At 36.1% G+C, this 23,870-nt stretch overlaps 1 protein-coding gene across 2 annotated transcripts in view; it reads right to left on the bottom strand.

Annotated features, from left to right (window-relative positions):
• Positions 1 to 23,870, bottom strand: part of Wnt4 (Wnt oncogene analog 4) — a 254,529-nt gene that overhangs the window by 45,933 nt on the left and 184,726 nt on the right. Inside the window, exons 1-3 of one of the 2 annotated variants that reach the window (XM_069841966.1) lie at positions 16,896 to 17,358; positions 10,281 to 10,516; positions 4,214 to 4,485 (exon numbers count right to left, since the gene is read on the bottom strand). In XM_069841966.1, the coding sequence (XP_069698067.1) occupies positions 4,214 to 4,485; positions 10,281 to 10,516; positions 16,896 to 16,966 (579 nt within the window). In that variant the 5' untranslated portion in view covers positions 16,967 to 17,358. Of the gene's footprint in view, positions 1 to 4,213; positions 4,486 to 10,280; positions 10,517 to 16,895; positions 17,359 to 23,870 lie in introns of those variants that run through there. The other variant, XM_069841967.1, reaches the window with a different exon arrangement.

Genomic DNA, 23,870 nt, shown 5'->3' with positions numbered 1-23,870 from the left:
TGGTTGGGACAAGTTACCTGGTTTATGCTTTTTCCGGGATTTTCCTTAACCCATTAAGTGCAAATGCTGAGTAACTTTCGGCGCTGGACCCTGACCTCATTTCGCTGGCATTACCACCTTCATATGAAGGATTCAGAACCAAAGTGGGCCAAGAGCCATGTACTAAAACAGTATAAAACAAGGGTTAAGATGAAGTTATTACCATAATTCAATGGAAACATATAGCAAGTAACATAAAGTATACTTACTTACTTACAAATGGCTTTTAACGTACCCGAATGTTCATTGCCGCCCTCACATAAGCCCGCCACTGGTCTCTATCCTGTGCAAGATTAATCCAGTCTCTATCATCATAACCCACCTCCCTCAAATCCATTTTAATATTATACTCCCATCTACGTCTCGGCCTCCCCAAAGGTCTTTTTCCCTCCGGTCTACCAACTATGCATTTCTGGATTCGCCCATACGTGCTACATGTCCTGCCCATCTTAAACGTCTGGATTTAATGTTCCTAATTATGTTACGTGAAGAATACAATGCATGCAGTTCTGCGTCGTGTAACTTTCTCCATTCTCCTGTAACTTCATCCCTCTTAGCCCCAAATATTTTCCTAAGAACTTTATTCTCAAACACCCTTAATCTCTGTTTCTCTCTCAAAGTAAGAGTCCAAGTCTTACAACCATACAGAACAACAGGGAATATAACTGTTTTATAAATTCTAACTTTCAGGTTTTTTGACAGCAGACTAGATGACAAAAGCTTCTCAACCAAATAATAACAGGCATTTCCCATATTTATTCTGCGTTTAATTTCCTCTCGAGTGTCATTTATATTTGTTACTGTTGCTCCAAGATATTTGAATTTTTCCACCTCTTCGAACGATAAATCTCCAATTTTTATATTCCCATTTCGTGCAATTTTCTGGTCAAAAGACATAATCATATACTTTAGTAATATAAAGTATACACATTAAAACTAAATAATATGTCAATCTTCATTAAACTATGGTATTCACTTAACTTTAACCCTTGCTTTCTCCGTTTTTAATAAATGGCGCTTGGCTCACTATGGCTCTGAACCCTTCACAACATTCAGACGCCAGATAACCATAGATATTGATAAAACGTCGTAAAATAAACCACTGAAAAAAATGCTGATACTGAATAAGAATTCGTAAAGTCAAAATTATATTTACACAGTACATAGATTAATCTGTACTCGTAAAATTCAATAAACGGAAATTATCCCTTAAAAAGCGCACAACTTTGTAACAAAAAGATAGAGAGAAAAACAGAAAACGACTAGCAACCACATTGCTTTGAAAATATAATTTCATCTTTATTTTGAGTAATAATAAATTGTAAGAAACGTAAAATTTCAAAATCATTCATGCTTGTATGTTTAATGTAGTGTGGCATTACCTCGAACTTGTTAAAGTCGAGTCCCTGTTGACATTTTAGGTTTTTATAACATGAGAACTTGATTTTATTTCTGTCGAGTCTAGAGACGTCATGCGGTAGCAGAGGTCACTATAAATGCTATATAGACTTGGCTTCATTTGTATTTACTTGTCCAGAAAGGAAACAGTCTTGAGAACGTTTGATTTAAAAGTAAAAAATATTCGAACGAAAGCTTGAAAAAATGGAATACGTAGTGACAAGATAAATTGAAGACATCTTGACTGTTTGTTTTAGAACCATGGCGTGGTGGGAACTGCAAAGTTCTTGAAGAAAAGAATGTGATTGCTGCTGTCAGCTGTTATCGTAGCTTCGGACGCAAACTGGACACGTCTGTCTGTCCGTCTATCTGTCCGTCTGGGACTAGACGGTGGCGAGAAGCACATGAAGGTGATGTAGTAGCCTGAATGGAATTGAATGGGCTATAAAACTTGTTATGGTGGGTGTATATCTACTGAGCGTCTTCGTTCTGCACAAAACAAACATCCATCCTTTAAGTTCTGATACTCCATCCACGGAGAACGGAGGAAGGGAGAATAAATTCACTTTATGTCATAGATTGATGGAAATGGTTGTGTGCGTTGAAAATAATAATGTGTTCGGGTGACACAAGATGTAACAGGTTAAGATAGTTGAGTGGCGAATAATGGTCCATACCGAAATAAGAATGTGGAATAGCTTTCCTGGCTGTATTTCTATGCGATGTACCGGTTGTGTCGCCTATAATTTTTTCTCGGAAGACCCTTACACCACCAACAACATTTCGCTTTCATTACCATCATTCACACGAGCGCTACATTCTTCGTCCTTCGGCACATCATTCATCGTTCTCTTAACCTTCACAAGTCATTTTATAGCTGCATCGCTATCTCGTACGAATGATCTTAACCACCGCTCTTCGAGTAGGCTATATGCTCTTGCTTACAATATCCGGAATTTCAGCTGATAAATCAAGTGATAATTTTAAATGCATGTCGTGTATGCAAAGTTCTTTATATTAAATTGAAATCTCAAAGACTATAGGCTCAAATGAAGGGTTCAGAACCATAGTGGGCCAAGCGCCATTTACTAGAACCGTAGAAAACGAGGGTTAAAATGAAGTTATTACCATAATTCAATGGAAACATATAGGCCTAGCAAGTAATATAAAGTATACACATTAAAACTAAATGAGATGTCAATCTTTATTGAACTATGGTATTCACTTAACTTTAACCCTTGCTTTCTCCGTTTTTAATAAATGGCGCTTGGCCCACTATGGCTCTGAACCCTTCAAATTTAAATAATTCTCTTGTCGTGCATTTTCTCAATTGTCTATTTCTCCCTCAACTAATTACCATCCATTCATTAATATGAAAACCACCCGCTCATTCCTCTGTGCATCTATCCACTATCATCCTTCCGTCCGCCGTTTGTCCATTCATCTATCCAGGTAGAGATATAAATAAATTTGTCCTACCGCACATCTATCACCGTTTTCTCCAATTAGTCAATCAATCAATCAATCAATCAATCAATCAATTCTACCAGGCAATCAATACAATCTACTAAAGATTTTATTATTTTTGGTCCTACAGAATAATATCTGTTATGGTAACAATTAATATTTGAGGAGAAAAATTCGCTCCGGCTCCGGGGATCGAACCCATTTCCTTGGTTCTACGTACCAAGCGCTCTCACCATTAAGCTACGCCGAAGTCCAATCCACAGCACCGGATCGAACTCCCCTCCTCCAGTGTTATTTCCCTTAGTGGCCTGACTCCAATTTGGACATATAATTATGTTGACGTTCATATTCAAGTCAACTGCCATTATATAAGGAGCGCTCTCAGCTGAGTGACTAATGGCCGGGATTCCACAGTAAAGTGCACAGTACAGATTAATGTATAAGTACAATGTAGTGCTAGAATAAAGAAGACTAAGGTGAGTTTCAAGAAGGTATTTTTTTTAGCCTTTAACGTTCCTATACGTACTAATGCAGGGTTGCAAGATATGTCCACCGGAACTTTTAAAGTTCATTTATAATCGAAATTTTGAAAATTCAGGTGGCCCAAATTTTGTTTCTGGGTCTGTATCTACTGATGGAATGTTGAAACTATATATATATATATATATATATATATATATATATATATATATTGCAGAGCATAGACTAGTTTTGTATCAAAAGAATGAAAGAATTTCTCGCACTTGCAAAAGAAGAAATTAAAGTTTTGATATCATTTGCAAGCTCTTATTTATGTAAGATAAGTTTCTTGTCTATGATTGCCATCAAAACAAAAGCGAGAAAACGCTTGAAATTAAAAATATCACTTTGTATCGAATACAGATTTGAGAAGCTTCTGTCTCAAAAACAGAGACATTTATAGCACCAATTGGTTTTTACTTTATACTTAATTACTAAAACATTCTTTTTATTCTTATGTTCAATGATTATGCTTCTAAATACAATATTAATGTACAGTATCCTTAGTAAGATTATTTTATTTATTTTGTAAATCATCTTACTACCTTTTCTTTTCATTTCTCTAAACGAACCCCAAGAAAATATAGACGTCTTATGTACTACAGTATGTTTAGGTTTGTTCGCAGTTGCCAGAAATCTTACTTCAATATATATGAAGTATTGTAACAGACTTCTAACACTCATAGTATGCTGGCTATAGTTATTATCAGTGAACACACAGATAAACTTCCATCATAGCAATGCTAACGCGTATATAGTGCCTTTTCGATACCAATTCTGCTTCATTTACCTGTATGCCGACGTTGGTGTCGTGGCGCACAAGGGCGTAGAGAAGTTTGTCAGAGCGTACATTACGCCTTCTGAAGAGGCGCCTCGTGAAGCGCCGCCCGTTGTTGTAGTTCTCTCCGCAGATACCCCAGCGCCACATGCGCCGCGTATCCTCTGGTTTCTCCTGTTCTGCGCACCAGCAACGCTTCAAACTCCCATCTGCGCATGCGCGAGCCACGATGTGAGTTAGTGACGCAGAATACATGGCGTACATCAGCGCCGTCTCTCGGTGAACTAGAACAATGAAACATACTATATATTAAAATCTGAGTTGTATGTAACTGAAGGAAATGATTTTAATTACGCACAACTAAGAACTACGTATAAGTAAGGTTTGAATATACGATATTTTCGAATGACTAGACATCAGTTTAATAAAACATAGCTGAGAGCACTTAAAGTTTCTTTTAACTTGTCCAAATGTGTTTTAATTAATGGAAAGTGACTAGAATTTCGCCATAGATTACCTGACATTCGCCTTACGGTTAGGGAAAACTTCGAGAAAAAAACCCAACCAGACAATCAACCCAAGCGAGAATCGAACCCTTGTTCGAGTGCAAATCCGGATCGGCAGGCAAGCGACTCAGCCGACTGAGCTACGCCGGTGGCCAACTTCCTTATTATGGAGGATTGTTGAAGTTCTTAGGACCGCATTCCTGTGAGTACGTGATTCATTCCTTGGTTCCATCTTATCGATTCAGCTACTGGCATCCAGGTCTGTGGAGTCAGCGTGAATAGGAACGTCCCTGTTGATATTCTGGAGCCTCATCATATCGATGGCATGTTCGCAAAATCACGTACTATGTCCTGCTGAAGATCGCAGCACCTTAGATATCATGATTCACCACGGTGCCATCTGTCAGAGGGAATTATACAACATTGGTAGCTCTCTGGCCTGCCGAAGTCCGCTGTAAAAAGCCTCTCCGCCTCCCTAGGATCTATGTAGCTCCCCCAGACAGATGACATCTGTAGGCGAATCACGGTACCACGTCTGCTGCATCTCCTGGTTGACTTTAAACTACTGGAGATGATAGATGAAGTTGAAATCAATGAAGGCGAAATGAAACCGAGGTTAACGCCGAAAGTTTCCCAGCGATTCTGCTTCAAGTGGTTGAGGGGGTGAACCTCGGTAAAGGCTGAGTCACAATAAACCGGAAACAAGAACCAGTACGGGAACAAGAACGGAAAAATTTTTTAAATAAATATTTTTAAATGTGAGCATTCACAATTAACGAAAAGCTTTCCGGACCCGGAAACGGGAACGTCAGGTTGACCATGTTTCAACTTTGCCATTCTCGTCTCCGATCACAGCCTGATGGACTCATTTTGTTGCCATGATTGAAGCTATCTGATCGTCGTATATTTTGTAGCAAGGAGGCCTTGACATAATTTCTTCTTCATACATCATTTCTAACTAACTCGGAAGAAGAAGATCTGTGAAGTCTAAAATTAAAAGATTAGGCTATTACTGATACCCACTTTTATTATATAGTACTATAATAGTGCAGATGAGATAAATATAAGCTTAAATGGAGACACAAGCACATCAACAAAGTAATAAGTAAATCAACTTGTCTAATGTGAAAATGAGTACTCAATGGCCATTGCTGTGACGCATGCCGTCATTCATTATTGTGTACTAAACTTACGATTTAATGTGCTGTATTGGGTGCATTATTAAATTAAAAATAAATATGAGGCTTGTACATTTGCAACTTGGAATTTCAGTAGAATCACTTTCAATATATGCTATGTGAAGGCCTATACTATATGCCCAGAATTGAATTTTTTAATACAGTGGAAGCTCTTAAGTTCGACATCCCATAGTTCGACTGCTTATGTAGGAGAATTAGACACGCCCCTATACGGGCACTAAGAAATGGGTTTGCCATTTGAATGGGAATTGGTTCTGTGTTTTGTAGTGATACTTTTGTTAAAGGAAAGCAGAATATTTTATTGATTAGGACATCCATATTTAATGACTGATTTTAAATTAATGAATTCTTCTTCTATTTGAGAGTTGTGCCGTTTGTGAGACGGAATTGTCGAAACCCTCTGTGGTACTAGATGCGCATACACAAGTCTCGGGGCGGGCAGGAAATGCAAGTACAGTACTGTATTCGTGGTGGATAACCAGTAAGAATTTGTATTCATTTCGCCTGCCACACCCACTACCCTTATTGAACTGAAATTTCAATTTTGTTCAGTCAAACTTAGGAGAGTCCACTGTATTCTGTGTCATAAATTCTGAAGTTGGTTTACCTGTGTTTATGTTTGCTGATTTGTTCTCATGAGAGAATCTCGTTGGTCAATTATACACATTTAACATCAGAATGCGTAATATCGACTTTACATAGGCCTATCGTTATTGACATACATATCGATATATGCATAGCCGTTTCCTTTCTCAGTTTACTGTAAATAAAAAATCTTCGCTTTCATGTCCTCCGTTTCTAATTCTCATTCTGGTTCTCGTTTCCAGTTTATTGTGGACCAGCCTCAACTTGTCCCAGCCACAATATGAACCCGGACCCTCCCGTTTCACGGTTGGACATGCCCAGCGGCGGACGAGTATCGATATTGTATTGTATTGTATTTATTAACATTCCATAGTATTCATACATTGCTTTACAGCTAGAATATGGAACAAGTCAGAAAACTTAATACTATTATAAAGTCTTAATTTATAGTCACAGTCTAGATGAAATATATATACAGACGAGATTTACAATATAGTCTACTAGTACAACACATAGTTTTAGTATCAATTTCATGAAGTGTTATTGAATGTCATGAATTCACCTACAGAATAGAAGGCGTGAGAAAATAGGTACTTCTTTAATTTTGGACCTAAATAATCTTATGTGTTGAGTTTCATTTTTTATATCGATAGGGAGGCTATTAAAAATTTTTACTGCCATATAACGCACTCCTTTTTGATAGCACGATAGACTTGCCGATGGAGTATGAAAGTCATTTTTTGAAGTGTATTTATGCTATGAACTGTTGAATTAGTTACAAAGTTTTGACGATTACATACGAAGAAGACTATTAATGAAAATATATACTGACAAGCCATGGGCATTATTTGTAGTTTTTTTAAAATAGTCCTACAAGATTCCCTATTTGGCACCTACTATTATTCTAATTACTCTTTTTTGTAATAGAAATATAGAAATATACTGTTACTATCTGCGGAATTTCCCCAGAAAATTATTCTAAAACTCATTACCGAGTGGAAATATGCAAAGTATATTGTTTTTAAGGTATTGATATTTACTATCTTTTGCATAGATCTAATAGCAAAACAAGCTGAATTTAGTTTGGGGATAATTTCTTTAATATGATTTTTCCAATTTAACACGTTATCAATTTTTAAGCCAAGAAATTTGGTTGTCGTTGTTTCTAATAGGGATCTGTTGTTAATTATTGCGCTAGAAATTTGCGAGGTTGAATTTGGACAGGATTTAAATTGAATTATGTTAGTTTTGTTACAATTTAATACCAATTTATTGACTGAGAACCAGTAACATATTTTGAAGAGAATTTCCTCTGTTGAAGATTGGGATGTGTTGGCGCTTTTGTTTTGACCAGTTTTTTGGTACATAATATTTACTTCTGCAGAAAAGTCAATTAATTTCTGATGAAACGATTTTTTATGGGATATTTGCATAATGACTTAACTGAAATTCAGAACTTACAGATATTAAATTAACACTTTAGTTTCTGCTCAGTTTTTGGTGAACCGATTTCATGTTTCAGGACTACTTTACAGGAGAACCAAAACTTTATGGGCATTGTAATTAGTTTGTATGAGAAAGTCTTGTGACGTTTAGGTTGCAGAGTTTTTATCATCTTACTTAAACATGGATGTATATGAAGACATTAGAGTCTATATCTTTTTGTTAGTTTCTTATTTTTACTGTGATCTTATTTGAAAGTTGGTGAAGGAAAACAATTATCTCTGTCGGACGGTGCAGATTAGTGGAAGCGGACTTGTTCAGAGTTACACAATTTGTAGATCTTAACTACTACTTTTTTTACTCCCGCAATTACTGCTGGAAGTAAAGACATTTTACAACCATTTTAAACTTCTAAGAGCCGTTATTGTAGGCATAATTTAGACGCGATAGTGTAGCAGTTACAGCGTTGTTAATAAATTATTTTATAGATGTGACTTTTTGCACAATTATACATATGGAAACTACACAAAAAGTAAATGCTTTTCACTTTTAAAATCATCGCTATTACGAAATACAGTGAGTTGTATTAATAATTAATTACCATTTAATTTTTAGCTTCTTTCAACGATATCCAATCAGTGTGAACGCATGTACACACAATGGAAAGTAACTTGCGACTTTTCTTTTGACGATTGAATATGATATGTAACAAGAAAGGTTAATATCATTTTGTTTTTTATGAAGCGACGGGATTTGAGAAATTTTTGATTGCTTGTTACAGATTTCAGTACATATATTTTTTTTTAATTTACCACAATTCCAATACGTGAAAACATATTTAATTACACTGAACAACAAGAATTTTGCTCCGACTTAAAAGAATGTGACCCTTATGGTTTGGTGTGCGCTGAATCCGAAAATGCATCTCTTTTCTTCGTGTCGCGTACGGTTTTTAAGATATACTATGATTTCACTTTTCGAGAGAATTTTTCTCCGTTCCATTACTCTTTCATCGTATGATGACGCAGAATATCTGCATGGAAATATCATATGTACTTCGGTACATTAAAATAATATATATGATATGCGTAAATCACTTCGTGATTTAAGACGGCGCTTATTCCGTCGGGTCCCGGCCAACTAGTCGCTCATAACGAGTGCACCTCAGTACATGTGTGGACTTCAGTCCTACGTTCATAGACATCTATGACATAGTGCAGAGGGCGGCCACTAGAGGGAACCTAAGAGTTGGAACTTAATCTGAGACGATTCTGTCCGACGCCGGGGTGGGTATCCGGTGTGGCTTAGTGGATAAAGCATCAGCACGTAGAGCTGAAAACCCGGGTTCAAATCCCGGCGCCGGAGAGAATTTTTCTTCGTTCCATTACTTTTTCATCGTATGATGACGCAGAATATCTGCATGGAAATATCATATGTACTTCGGCACATTAAAATAATATAAATATAACAAATATTTTGTTTTATTGAGGAATTACTTATCAATAAGTTTATTAAGCACAATATATTTAACTTTATTTCAATCGTTAATTATATATGGAGTTATAGGATGGGGGTAGCTTATTTAAATCCAATTTTAATCCACTTTATTTATTACAGAAGAAAATAATTAAAATACGTCTTCATAAACCTAATGATTTTCCATTACATAAAAATTGAAATAATTTTGAATTGTATTCTCATAGTTATGGAACAAAAGGTAGCTATAAATTCTTTAAGATTGTTTGAACCGAAATGCAACACTGCTACAGTATTCAATCAAAGTAGTAATTTAGGCCCAAGAATATATATCAAATGTATATTTAAATATCCTAATCTTGTCAATTCTAATAGTTCTAGTACTAAATTTAAAAAGTTAAGTATGGATTTTATAAAAATTGAAAAATTGTAAATTTAAATTTATATATTCCTATTGCGTAGTAGACATAAGACAAATTGTATTATATACTTCTTAATTTCAATTCAGGAATCCGTCCCTGAGCACGAGTTCTACTCTTTCAGGGGCGAACTAAAGTTTTTCTGTTTATATATTTTATGTTACAATTATTAGCAAGAAGCAAGCAAGCAAATAAATAAATAAATAAATAAATAAATACATAAATAAATAAATAAATAAATACACAAAATATAAATAACTAATAAACAGATAAACAGACAACAAACAGGCAAATAGACAAATAAATAAATAAATAAATAAATAAATAAATAAATAAATAAATAAATAAATAAATAAATAAATAAATAAATAAATAAATAAATAAATAAATAAATAAATAAATAAATAAATAAATAAATAAATAAAACAACATTACACATATTTCCACAAACCTTTTCCGCCGTCGAAGAAGCTTATGTTATAGTGCGTGGCCGAGCAGTTCCAGGGATCGTAGCGAAACTGGTCCTGGCAATACGTCTTGGCCAAGATGCTGGCGTCGATCAGAACGCTTCGCATGTTCTTGTCTCGGCATAGACGGCGGTATTGCCGTGATGCTGTGGGCACGCGCCTGCAAGGATTGAGAAGATCCGCCAGGGAGGAAGCCGCCTCCTGTGCCGCAGAGTGTCCACTGCAAATATTTTATTTTTTTAGTTTATTGGGTTATTTTACGACGCTGTATCAACATCTAGGTTATTTAGCGTCTGAATGAAATGAAGGTGATAATGCCGGTGAAATGAGTCCGGGTCCAGCACCTAAAGTTACCCAGCATTTGCTCGTATTGGGTTGAGGGAAAACCCCGGAAAAAACCTCAACCAGGTAACTTGCCCCGACCGGGATTCGAACCCGGGCCACCTGGTTTCGCGGCCAGACGCGCTGACCGTTACTCCACAGGTGTGTGGACTCCTCTGCAAATAGAGATATTGGTTATGTAACAGGTTATAACAAAAACTACAAAGTTCTAAAACAGGGGAAAATATGTCACGAAGAGGGCTACAGATATGCAGCAGTTAGGACTAGATCACATTAGGTTGAATTGTAGGAAGTCGAGAGTGCGAAACAAGTCCAAGTGCACTTACAGTTATTAGCAGACTGCTGTCTAGGATCACCGATTCGCGAGACTGAAGTTTGGAACGCACGGAGTATACGTGACGTGATCCATGGGGTGGGATGGCACTGTGAGAATTGGATTCATAAGAAATTACGTTACCGCCTTTCTCATTTTGCTTGGCGTGAGTCCTTGCACTCACCATACGTACTTGAGATTCTGTGAGTAAATAAGTATATTATATTTCTTTTAATTTATTTATTTGGTTATTTATACATGCATGTTCGTGTTAGTCTTAATTTCGTTGTTTTATAATTCACACTACTGAGGAACATGTCGAAAATTAAGAGCACCAAGCGTTCCCTTCAGAACGAACTTATAGAGAAGTTTGAAAAGTAATATTTTCTTATTAAAGGGGAAAAAACACTGAATTTGGCAAATTGTTAAAAAAGTATAAAAACAGATATAACTTTATTCTTTCAAACGCAGTGCAACAGCAAAAGTTACGTGGAAAATATTTAATTACACAGTCAAAACTGGTCTTCAGTAGCAAATCCAGACATAAAGCATCAAAAAAAATTTAATCGAGATTTGTGTATAATGTTGGAAAATGCCAACATCCCTTTCAACAATATTTCAAAGTGTTTCTTGAAAAAAGTTACTTTGAGTGAAAGTAGGAGATACTTTTCTTTTGATACGTTGCGGATGTACCTTGTAATTCGATGCGTTGAATTGTGAAGAAATGTATTTTATGTTCGACCATGTCGAAATGTAGTAATTATACGCCTGGTAGCAGTCCTTTAATGCATGTCATTAAAGTACACCTATTCATTAAAGTTCAGGTTTTCGATTATTCTCGGATATGCAATCGAAAGACAACTAGGGAAATGTCACGGAGGCTGGAAATCCAATACTGTCGCAGAAGGTTATGTTCTGTTACTATAATAATTAGCGTTAATTGTAAATAATATTCAAATAAATTCAATTTGTCATCTCGTTTTTCAATTCTAAATCAATTTCCAGGTTATATCAAGACTAATGTTCTCTAGGTTATATCAAGGTCAATGATATTCGTGCCTCGGAAAAAAATCAATACTTTCGCGTCTGCGCACATCTCACAATTCAGATCAGTTCCGTTCGTCACTTAACATAACCATAACATGAAAACTTATGAATAATTTCAAGTTAGAAATATGGTTGAGCATAAAAAGTCGTATGAAACTTGCCTATAATGGTAATTAAGACGCTCGTATGAAAATTATGAAACGAGCGCGCGTCTTAATTACTACTATTATAGGATCGTTGCATAATGTACTATTATGTAAGTAGGCCTACTGTATATTTTTCCATTTCTGCTCGCACACAAATGATTATTTTATATTGTTAAAACTTGTACAGTATAATGTAAACTGAATCATGTAATGTTAGGCAATTATTTTTTGTACTAGAAATGCACTGTAATTATATATTATATTTGTAAACGTGAACATTTATTTTGTGTCCTACTGTGACTGAATGTTTACATGTTAAGGCAAGGACTAACTGCACTCTCAATCTCCCATTTCCCTCGACCTACACAACACAGTAGTCCGTGCGTTCATAACTTAATGCGTTTCGGTACTCTGGGCCGTAGTCTGGTTATTAGTAAATGAACGAGTCATTTCTAACATTAAGAACACGTGGTATAGTCACGGAATTGCTAGCTAAACAGGGGAACAAACAAACTAGTTTAAAGTCTACATTCTACAGTCTACAAAATATATTCAATATGCTGCTACTTCATGGAATTTTTTACAATGTGCGTTTGCTAATGACAGATTTGTTTAGTATTGTAGTAGCTACAAAGATTATTTATGGAATTTGTTAACAATATGTGTACAAAGTTTCTTCACAGAATGTTTTAACAATATGTGTTTGCTAATGAAAGCTGCATTTAGTATTGTACTAGATACAAAGGTTCTTCATGGAATTTTTTTAACAATATGTGTACAAAGGTTCTTCATGAAATTCTTTAACACTATGTGTACAAAGATTCTTCATGAAATTTTTTTACAGTAGCCTATGTGTTTGCCGATGAGAGTTTCTTTTAATACTGTAACAGCTACAAAGGTTATTCATGGGATTTTTTTCAACAATATGTGTACAAAGGTTCTTTATGGATTTTTTTAAACAATATGTGTTTGCTAATGAAAGTTGCTTAAAGTGTATTGTAATAGCTCCAAAATTTCTTCGTGGATTTTTTTTAACAATATGTGTTTGCTAATGAAAGTTGCTTATAGTATTGTAATAGCTCTAAAGGTTCTTCGTGGAATTTTTTTTTAACAATATGTGTTTGCTAATGAAAGTTGCTTATAGTATTGCAATAGCCCCAAAGGTCCTCCATGGATTTTTTTTAAGAATACGTGTTTGCTAATGAAAGTTGCTTTTAGTATTGTAATAGGTACAAAAGTGCTTCAATGAATTTTTTACAATAATATGTGTTTGCTAATGAAAGTTGCTTTTAATATTGTAATAGGTACAGAGGTTCTCCATTATCACCATGCTGTGCTATTTAATTATCTTTCCATGGTTGTAACACGTACGGCGGTGCAAAGAACTACAGCTCTGGCGCTTCTCTCATAGATGGGGACGCTTAGATGAATGACGAAAAATCAAATACCCGCAAGTAGATAAAATGTGGCAAAAGATTAGAGAGATTAAAATGTTGCATTAAAAAAAAAGTTCGTGTGATTTTGTGCAGTAGACCATTGTTGTTTATTTTTTAGGCATACAATGAAAAAATGGACCAATATTGCCAATATTGTTAAATAAAATGGAAATGTACCATAAGGTTCTATTAATGAGATTGGAAGTTTGTATTTGCTGTTCGTTTTATGTAAACAACGGTCCGCCCCTACATTAGAACAGAGCATTTGTTGTGTTCCGGCATGTCTCTATCCGCTTGAGCTGTACTGTGTACTTGTAAACCAGAGTGCTGCAGAACAGCGCTTACAACCGGTTTATATTCGACCGGTTGCATATCAACCGGCGAGGTTGGATATTCGTTCGGATATCCGGCCTTGAAGCGGTTGCGTCTGGTTAGACAGAACCACAGATATAGAGGACAGAATACCAAGCGCGTTTCACCATACAAGAACTCTGATGGCATTTTGTAACTATACAAATGGAATAATTGAAGGAAATTTACTTTTCCTGATTAAAAAAAAGGTTAGCTTGAAATTCTTAGGAAAATATTTCGAGCTAAGAGGGATGAAGCTACAGGAGAATGGAGACAGTTACACAACACAGATGCATGCATTGTATTCTTCACCTGACATAATTAGGAACATTAAATCCAGACGTTTGAGATGGGCAGGGCATGTAGCACGTATGTGCGAATCCAGAAATGCATATAGTGTGTTAATTGTGAGGCCGGAGGGAAAAAGACCTTTGAGAAGGCCGAGACGTAGATGGGAAGATAATATTAAAATGGATTTGAGGGAGGTGGGATATGATGATAGAGACTGGATTAATCTTGCACAGTATAGGGACCGATGGCGGGCTTATATGAGAGCAGCAATGAACCCGCGGGTTCCTTAAAAGCCATAAGTAGGCTAAATTAGCTCGAAATAGGGTTATAATTGATTGGACACTTTAGTACATTTATCTTCATAACTAATATATAAATCAACTAATGGACATCGGTAACAACAAAGGATATCTGTAAGCGTAATGGATAGATGAAATCTGACGTGTAACAAATAAAAGAATAAAATAAATTACAATTATTTACAAAAGAGAAGAGCAAATATGTACACTATTGTAATGTTCATAGTTTAAACTCATAATACATAGGCTACCTCTGAAAGAGTAGTTGTTAATATAGTAGTTGTCTTTTAATTATTCTAAGCGGATGTATTATTAATTCTCTAATAAATCGTTTTTAGGGAGATAAGTTATTAACAAAAATAAAGGCACTCTCAATTCTAATGATTGTAGTTCCATGATGTATGCTTCAATTAATGAGGAGAAAGGAGGAAATATCATTTGAAAGGTACACGATGTTAATCGCGTCCTTGGAACGATTCCTAGATGGCTCAATATTATCTGCCGTTCATGATCCAGAGCCGTCCACCCGAGTGAGGCTCGGACATTCGTTAAATCGAACATTGGCCTACTCCGCGAGACCGAAGAGCTTCGCATATTGACTATAGCGCCAGGCGTTCAGTAACTTAGCAACCGGTTTGTTCTATCTTTCGTAACCGGTTATGCAGGACTCTATTGTAAAGTCCCTTCTCCCCATCCAGCAACATTGTCAAACGCCTAATATTGTAAACTTCAATAATTAGTTAAATATTGTAATTAGAAAAAAATTGTGAGGACATTTTTTCTTCCTTATGATATGAATAATCGTCAGTTAAAATAATGGCACTTATACCTCACACACCCTGTATAGACTAATTAAAACAAGAATATAAGCAACTAAACTACCTGTAAGAAAATTTAGAGATGGTTCTAAATTGAGACAAGTAACTACACCACTTTCAGAAAACATATATCTGTAGGCCTACGTAATTAATTCACACTTACAAGCAACTAAAGAACATACAGAAATATAGATACATAGTTTAAATTCATAAACACAAACACAAACATAACATAACATACAATTACAACTCCTGCAGGCGGGAACACATAGTTAAAACGCGGCTACAAGTAACTGCAGCGCTTGCATAAAAACAGAACTGTAGTTCAAATAGAAATATAGTAGATATAAAACATGCGGTACGACAAATGTGTATTTAGACAGAAATACAGTGTCTGGAGGACAGTTTTCTTGCAATTTCCCAGTCCTCGACGTAATTTTCGGGATTTTAGGGTCTATCAGACAGTTTCAGCAGATTTATTTAATAAACACACAATACAGATTTGCCTACGTCATAATATCTTATCATGTTCATTATAATGAAATAATAACGTAACAGTTGAAAATGAGTGAAATAAATAAATGAAAAAATAATTGCGGTACAGTATGCTAATGGATTGTAGAAGGGAGATGAGAGAAGTTCAGAAACATTTGTGCCATTTGTATGGATCCACTATACTTACTTACTTACTGGCTTTTAAGGAACCCGGAGGTTCATTGCCGCCCTCACATATGCCCGCCATTGGTCCCTATCCTGAGCAAGATTAATCCAGTCTCTACCATCATATCCCACCTCCCTCAAATCCATTTTAACATTATCTTCCCATCTACGTCTCGGCCTCCCCAAAGGTCTTTTTTCCTCCGACTTCCCAACTAATACTATATATGCATTTCTGGCTTCGCCCATACGTGCTACATGCCCCGCCCATCTCAAACGTCTGGATTTAATGTTCCTAATTATGTCAGGTGAAGAATACAATGCGTGCAATGGATCCACTATATTATTTCAAAATTCTGATGTGGACGAGAAAATATTTCGTGCAGTACAAGGGTTGGGTTTTCATTACGTGCAGTAAATCTATAAATTTACTTCCTTTCGGAAGAGAGTCTTGTTAGAATTTTATCGCCGAAGCTCTGGTCGGTTTTTAACCCGCAGACCCAGAATCGAATGGTAGGCCTAAATATGGTGACTACGAGACCATGGAAGACAATGAATAAGTGAATGGGTGAATACGTAAATAAATAAATAAATAAATAGATAAATAAATAAAATATAAATAACTAATAAACAAATAAACAAACAAAAAATAGGCAAATAGACAAATAAACGAATAAATAAATAAATAAATAAATAAATAAATAAATAAATAAATACATAAAATATAAATAACTAATAAACAGACAAACAGGCAAATAGACAAATAAACAAACAAATAAGGAAATAAATAAATAAATAAATAAATAAATAAATAAATAAATAAATAAATAAATAACATCTTCCGATTAATAAAATCAAGTAAGAGCTAGTAGTGAAAATCTATGATAGGTATGTGTCACCTTCTTCCAGAAGATACATTAATATAATTGATGAAAAGGAAATACGTGAGAATTATGAAGAAATATGCCATTCCGCAATTGATACAGACAAATCATAACATTTGTCTTGTTTGATTATGTCGCAGCACTTTATATTGTCACACAAGTCACTTATCTTGCTCGAAGCACATTTCACAATATCAAGACGTCAACCAAGCTCTTGATTTCGTTGTAATATTCACACGAGAGAACAATTAAAACACGACGAAAGTCTTTTACAAACTCGTATTTTAGTGTAATATTCACTTCTCAATTTTGGAGGTGACACGAATTGGATTAAAGCAGCGAAGTGTATATTTACACAAAACATATTAAATATCCGATTTTTTTAACGTGTGCTAATCGCAGTTGCCAACGGGAGCTGCTGTGAAACTGAAACACAGAACTGCAACACGTTGGAGGAAGGAAGACGATCGTTGCACAATCGTTGTTGAACTGTCAGCACGTGCAATGTCGTACCCATGTCTGTCTGTCTGTCTATCTCTCCGAACAGATGACGATTCATTAGGGGTTGAGCAAAAGGTGTGAACCGAGTCATTTCCATCCTTCGTTACTCAAAACACAACAATAGCCGCCCAACCGGAAACATAACCCCGTTAGTATAGCTTATCGTTGTTTAAGCTGGGTTCCATGGAAATGCAGTTAAATAGTAATAAGAAACCTGAAAGTCCTTGCCTTGCCGGTATACAAGTGAAACCGAACGAAAAATATTTCGTCCCATAAATTCGGCAATGCAAACCACTATACTATATAAATCATATCAGGCTATTTATTTAAAGATCAAATGGCTATTGCCTTGGTCATGCAAGCGGGTTCGAATCCCGGTCAGGCCTGGGTTTTTATTAAAAAATCCATAGTGACACTTCTGGCTCACAAGGCCGCAATTGGTTTTTTTTTTTTTTTTCGGAATTCTCTCTCTTCCCCATATTAGGCATCTACATCATTCCGTAGAATTCTCCGAACGCTGGCTGGCTACGCACGGAGGGTGGGATTGGCCAAGGAACGAATGAGATTGCCTCTTAGAAAACTGGGTACACAGTGAACCTTAATGTAGTCGACCGGTGTGGGTTTGGGAATGCGCTTAGCTTGAGGGTAGCGCAAAATATCTTCAAAGGTCGCAGTGCTGGGTCGTAGTGCCCCTCTCCCGAAATTTCATTCCATACCTAAATAGGGCGCGCACTAGCATCACACCTAAGGCTTAACGCTGCAAAGCCGGAAGGGTCGAGGTTCGATTCCGGATGGAATCATGAATTTTCTCCATTGATATAATCCCTTCTTTGGGCCGTCCGCTGAAATGACAGAGTGAGACCAGTCCACCAGGCTTAATACGTGATAGGAAGAAGAATATAATTATCATCTTTCCGGCCGCACTATGGCCCTCGGGTTCACTCAGCTTCTAACAGAAATGAGTAGACAACCAGGTTAAAGAAGTCCGGTACGTAGGGCTGACATCTCTGCTGTCATTAATGCCGATAGTCTGTAAAAGTGAGAGCCTTAACTTCCCGCCACTGTCTGGGCTGCTTTACCGGCACAAGTGACTTGTAGGCCTAACATATTTTAACAGTCTCACAGATAAGTAATACTTCTGAAGAAATGAAAGTAATATTACCAGAGACAAAGCAAAATAACTTACAATTTTAAACATATTATGATCTATTAGTCTCCCTTCAGGGGAGGGGCTCGGACTGAGGGACTGCCCTCTCACTAGACCGCTTGAGTGAGCCCATTGTACCACCTGAATGGAATGATATTCATACCCTAAGGCCCTCCCCATGCTACCAATTCTCCTGGAGGCCGTCTCCAAATTCTCATACTGCATACAGACTCCTTTTATCTTTCCGCGTAGACATTATAGCTGTCCCTGAACTCCGGTCCCACGAGCTACCATGAGCTCAGGGGAGATCCCACGGTACGTAGCACTACCACCAGCAACTAATGACCACATACTACGGAATCCAAGTTCGGTGGCGATCCACAGCTGATTCTATATCGGAGCAAGCACGAAATATGAGAAAGAAACTGGAGATGATAATATGGCGAAATGAGTCCGAGGTCCAACGCCGGAAGTACTCAGCAATTCTGCTTCAATTGGTTAAGTGAGAACCTCGGTATCTTGTTCCAACGAGATCCGGATTTGCGGTCGGGCGCGGGTTCGATTGTCACTTGAGCTAATTACCTGGTTGGGTATTTTCAGAGGTTTTTCCTAACCTTAAGGCGAATGTCAGGTAATCTATGGTGAATTCTCAGCCTCATCTTGCCAAATGCCATCTTGCTATCACCAATCCCATCGATTCTAAGTAATCTAGTAATTGATACACCGTCGTTAGATAACCAAATTAAAAAAAAAAAAACAACGCTAGGAAATCACAGTTGTTCAGTGTTGTTAACAGGCGACTTTGTATAAATAGGCCTATATGTGGGCTAAGTCTCATATTTGCGGCATAAAGTACGAGTAAAAAAACAAATATACACATACATCATCATCATTATTATTATTATTATTATTATTATTATTAGAGCGAATTTTTAGGTCCAAAACACAGGAATCATATTAACAAAGGCTAGGCTCATAGCAATGATGTCACACGAGCGACCTAGTCACAGTAGAATCCCTTTCCGTACAAGTCGTCACTAAAGATTGTTTATTTACATTTTATTACACATAAATAAATGCTACGTTAATTATATTACACATAAATAAATTTCTCAGTCACAGTGCAGTTTAAATAACATCAAATCGAGCGTAAATATGCTGAAGACCATGAACTCTCATAGTTCCATAATAACATTATTTGTAAAGAAGTTCGGAAGGTGCTGAGTAAAACTCGTATAAGGAAAGTAGCGGTATATAAAAAGGAATTGGACATCAACAAACGAAAGTAACGATTCTTTGACAGCTTCGTTGTAAATGTTGTAAGAATACTAGGGTCTCATTTTACAGCTTGAAATAATGAGTGTATATTGTAAATTATACTTATAACATAATTACACATATTTATGTATAAACAAATTATACATATAATTACATACATTTTCACTTTTTAACAATACGTAGTTTCATATCAGTTTTCGAGCCAGGGTGCAATTGTTTGTATAGCCGACTTTAGACTACCTGCAAGCAACGTTGCATATTCAATATTATTTCAATGGACTACAGCGTACGTAAGTTCACTGAACTTCATAGTTTCAGGATTAAAAATGCGCTCTCTAACCACCACCACCACCACCGCCGCCGCCGCCGCCGCCGCCGCCACCACCACCACCACCACCACCACCACCACCACCACCACCACCACCACCACCACCACCACCACCACCACACCTACCGTCCGAGTGGTTATGTCGCATCTCGGTTCCCCCAACAGCTTCTGCTGGCCCCTCTGTAAAGGCTTGTGGCAGGACTGACTCAGCTATTTTCTCAAAACATTTGCTGTTCGAAATTGATACTTCTACGTAACAGTATATAACTGTTTAAAATGACTTAAAGGAAATGGCCCCGTTAAGTAACTGTGACGTAATCCCCCCCTCCCGTTTCGATGATCATGCGACATAACAACTCGGACGGACAATAATGCTACGTTAATCATATAACTACTATGATAACTTCCATCTGAGAGCATTCTCTCACTGCACCAGTAAGTTGTACTAAGGTTCGCTGAGCATAGAAGTTTCATGTCCCTAGACCAGCTACCTTCGCATGTTGTCAATTAGTGATTGGAGAAATGCAATGTATAAGGTAATGGAACAGCAACAGGCCGGAATGATATTAATGCTATCATGGGGAAACTGAAGAGACCCGAGAAAAACCCTAACTACGACCTTGTCCTCCAATACCACGAACATTATTTTCAATGAAAAATTCTAGGCCTAGTCAGGACTCAAACCCTGACGGTCTGTGTGACGGTCTAATTATTGTTTAGAAATTTAGATATCTCGATCTTACAGTGTTAATACATGTTTTCCTAAAGTTGTTCGATGTTAGTAAACCTACTTTTAGTATCGTACTAATCAAAATATTAATAATTTTAATACAAGACACACATCAGATTTCCATCTCTGTTAGTCTTAAATGTTACAAAATATAAGTCCATTATCCTATTACCGTCTTCAATGCATTGCTCTAATATCTTAATGCTTTGAAGAGTCAAGAGAAAAACTTTAGAAAAGAATTAACAAAATTACTTCCTATTCATATCTTGTACTGAACTGTTTGTCCTTGTAAATTGAATTAATTTACTCCCTACTATGTCTCAATAATTAGGTATTACGAGAGACTATAAATTTTCGTATATTTTTTACTTGATTCACATCTCGAAGTAGCAAATTTGATGTAAGATCTATGTAATACAATAAATGAAATGGAAAGTGTCAGCAGCAGCAATAGAAGAGGAGAAAACGGTTTAGGAAAGGGAAGAGATGGAGAATGGATACTTATAATCAGATACGGGCACAATATGAGGGACATTTTGTCAAAATATTACATTTATTTTGAAAAAATATATGAAAATAGGAAATTAATATTTCAATACTAAAATAGCTTTTGTACATTAATAGTTTTATGCATACTTTATGCTAGTAAATGAAATGCAATAAAGCCGCATAATTAAACCATTCGTTTCGCGTAAAGAACTAGGTACAGTAGCTATTTTTTTTACAGTGAAGCGAAGAATAAAGGTTCTTACATTGGGCGAATTCAACAGCGGTTGCAATACAACACAAGTGACTTTTCTATATTTTCTGGTAAAAGCTTACACTTTCTGTCAGTTAATATTGTTCTGTAAAATAAGAAACCCAGGAAGTTACAAAGAGAGGAGGAATTAAGTTAGACAGCAATATTGATGGTTGAACCCCGCTTGAAACTTCAATTTAGGCCTACAGGTAGACCTATATAATTAAATACGGCAACATTAAAATATTTTCACTGGATTTGAAATAATATGCAAAGGTGGAATAGGAACCACTTTTTTGTTTTGGATTCTCGAATTCATTGGAGTTTAATGACCAACGGGGAATTTGGAAATTTCAGTTTCCTATTAAAATACAGGAATGTTCGTAAAATGGCCACGTGTTTCCTGATAAATATCTCTACACACAAATTCCACAATTTGGGACATCTGGCGACATCTATGGCTGACCACTAGGATTCAGAATATAAAGCAGAGGTTAAATTAAAAATACAATATGATTGCGGAGAGAATACGGAACAATGATAAATTTAAAAATAAAGTAACTTACAATTTGATTTCGGAGAAAGATGAGATGAAAATACATTGAAGAGTAATGAAATGAAGTAAAAAAAATTACATAGTATTATACAAGTGATTGTGTAAAATGGATAATGAATCTCTCAATACCATTAGACAAATTTTGTTAATATCCTCATTAGAAAATTTAAGAGAAAGGAGAATAGTTTTGGTTAACTTAGATGAAGTTCCTCTAGCGCCAAAAAGAAGTCCTTTCACTTCCCATGTATTAATACTCATTTTGTATCTCTCACTGGAGTGAGGAATACATGGGTTGTAAATAGACTTCTTTTCATCGTTAACGTTATTACTTGTAACGTCTGGAGTGCCCATTTCAGTGGTAGTTATAGAAAAATTAATGGAGGGTAAAATTCGTGCAAGATACAAAAAGTATATTAAGTATCTTTATGACGTATGAAAATTTTACCAAAATATTATGGAATATGAAAATATTTTTGACGTTAATTTAATTCCACACATCGTGAATCGTTTAAATCTTTGTTCTCATACCGCTAGTAGAAATGCTTTAAAATATGAAATTTCTTATTTTGCCTGACACTACTACTAATCTGTTGTTTACAAAGATTGGAAGTTTTAAATTTCTATAAGACTCGGAAAACAGCCTATGCGACATTTTGAAGTTATAAGGTGAGATATGGAATAGCAGCATCTCATGTGAAAGCAGACCAACACCAGAGACAGAGCATATTAATTTGGTTGGGAAGTAGATACGTTTTGTATACCTTCGTGTGAACAGAGTCCTATCGTTCTCTACTTGTAACCTACCCACTGATTAGGCCTATATTCCAGATGCTTGCTTCATGAACTGCTCATGTCGAGATGGAATATAGCTTTGTTGATATCTTTGCTTAATGGAGAGGCAGATCGGTTATTATAAACGGAGCCACACACGAAGTTTTTTTCTGAATGGAAGCTCTGTGCATGCAAGAGACTTGCGTCAGCACAGGCTGGACTGTCCTGCGATTAACAAGCTAATTTTATTGGTAATCTAAAATTTGGGGAATTTTTAATCGTTGCGAGAAGTTTCAATACAAGAGCATTTGTAGGGATTGTGGGGAGAAATTGGTGAAATGTTTGGGAAAACTAAAAGAAAAAAATAAAATCGATATACAGAATAACAATATTGAACATATTTGCTTATTAGTAAGTTTGTTGGGATTGATAACCACCACCACCCCCACTCCTACTCCTACTCCTACCCCAACCCTACCCCATCCCCCCCCACCACCACCACCACCACCACCACTACCATAAAACAGTCTAGGATCTAGGAAGTATTATTGTAAACGAACACATTGTATGGAGAGTTATTTCGTGAAAAATTGTGCTATCTGTATTACATGAATCTATTTAAACAGTTCAATTTATAAAATAATTAAAATATCTTATTTTTATGTAATACAGAGATCTAGGCCTACTCGTCTGTTCGGGTCTAATTGTTCATCCATTCTTCTAATAGGGCGATCTTGACTCCGTTTTTCTGTTGGATGATATTTAAAAATTAAGTTGGGTTACCTCTCTTTACATATTCTTTCGACAACTTTAAGTTCCGATAATATTTTCTGTGTTTGTTTTGTGATCCTAACATGTTTATTTTGTTGTCCGCCTCATGAATTTCATTTCCGCTGCAATGATGCGGGATTCATATTGTTTTTTTTTTTTCATAACACAG

Source organism: Periplaneta americana, chromosome 12, assembly GCF_040183065.1.
Source record: "Periplaneta americana isolate PAMFEO1 chromosome 12, P.americana_PAMFEO1_priV1, whole genome shotgun sequence".
In the NCBI taxonomy this organism is placed as follows: Eukaryota; Metazoa; Arthropoda; class Insecta; order Blattodea; family Blattidae; genus Periplaneta; species Periplaneta americana.
This window is presented reverse-complemented; position numbering and strand designations above follow the sequence as displayed.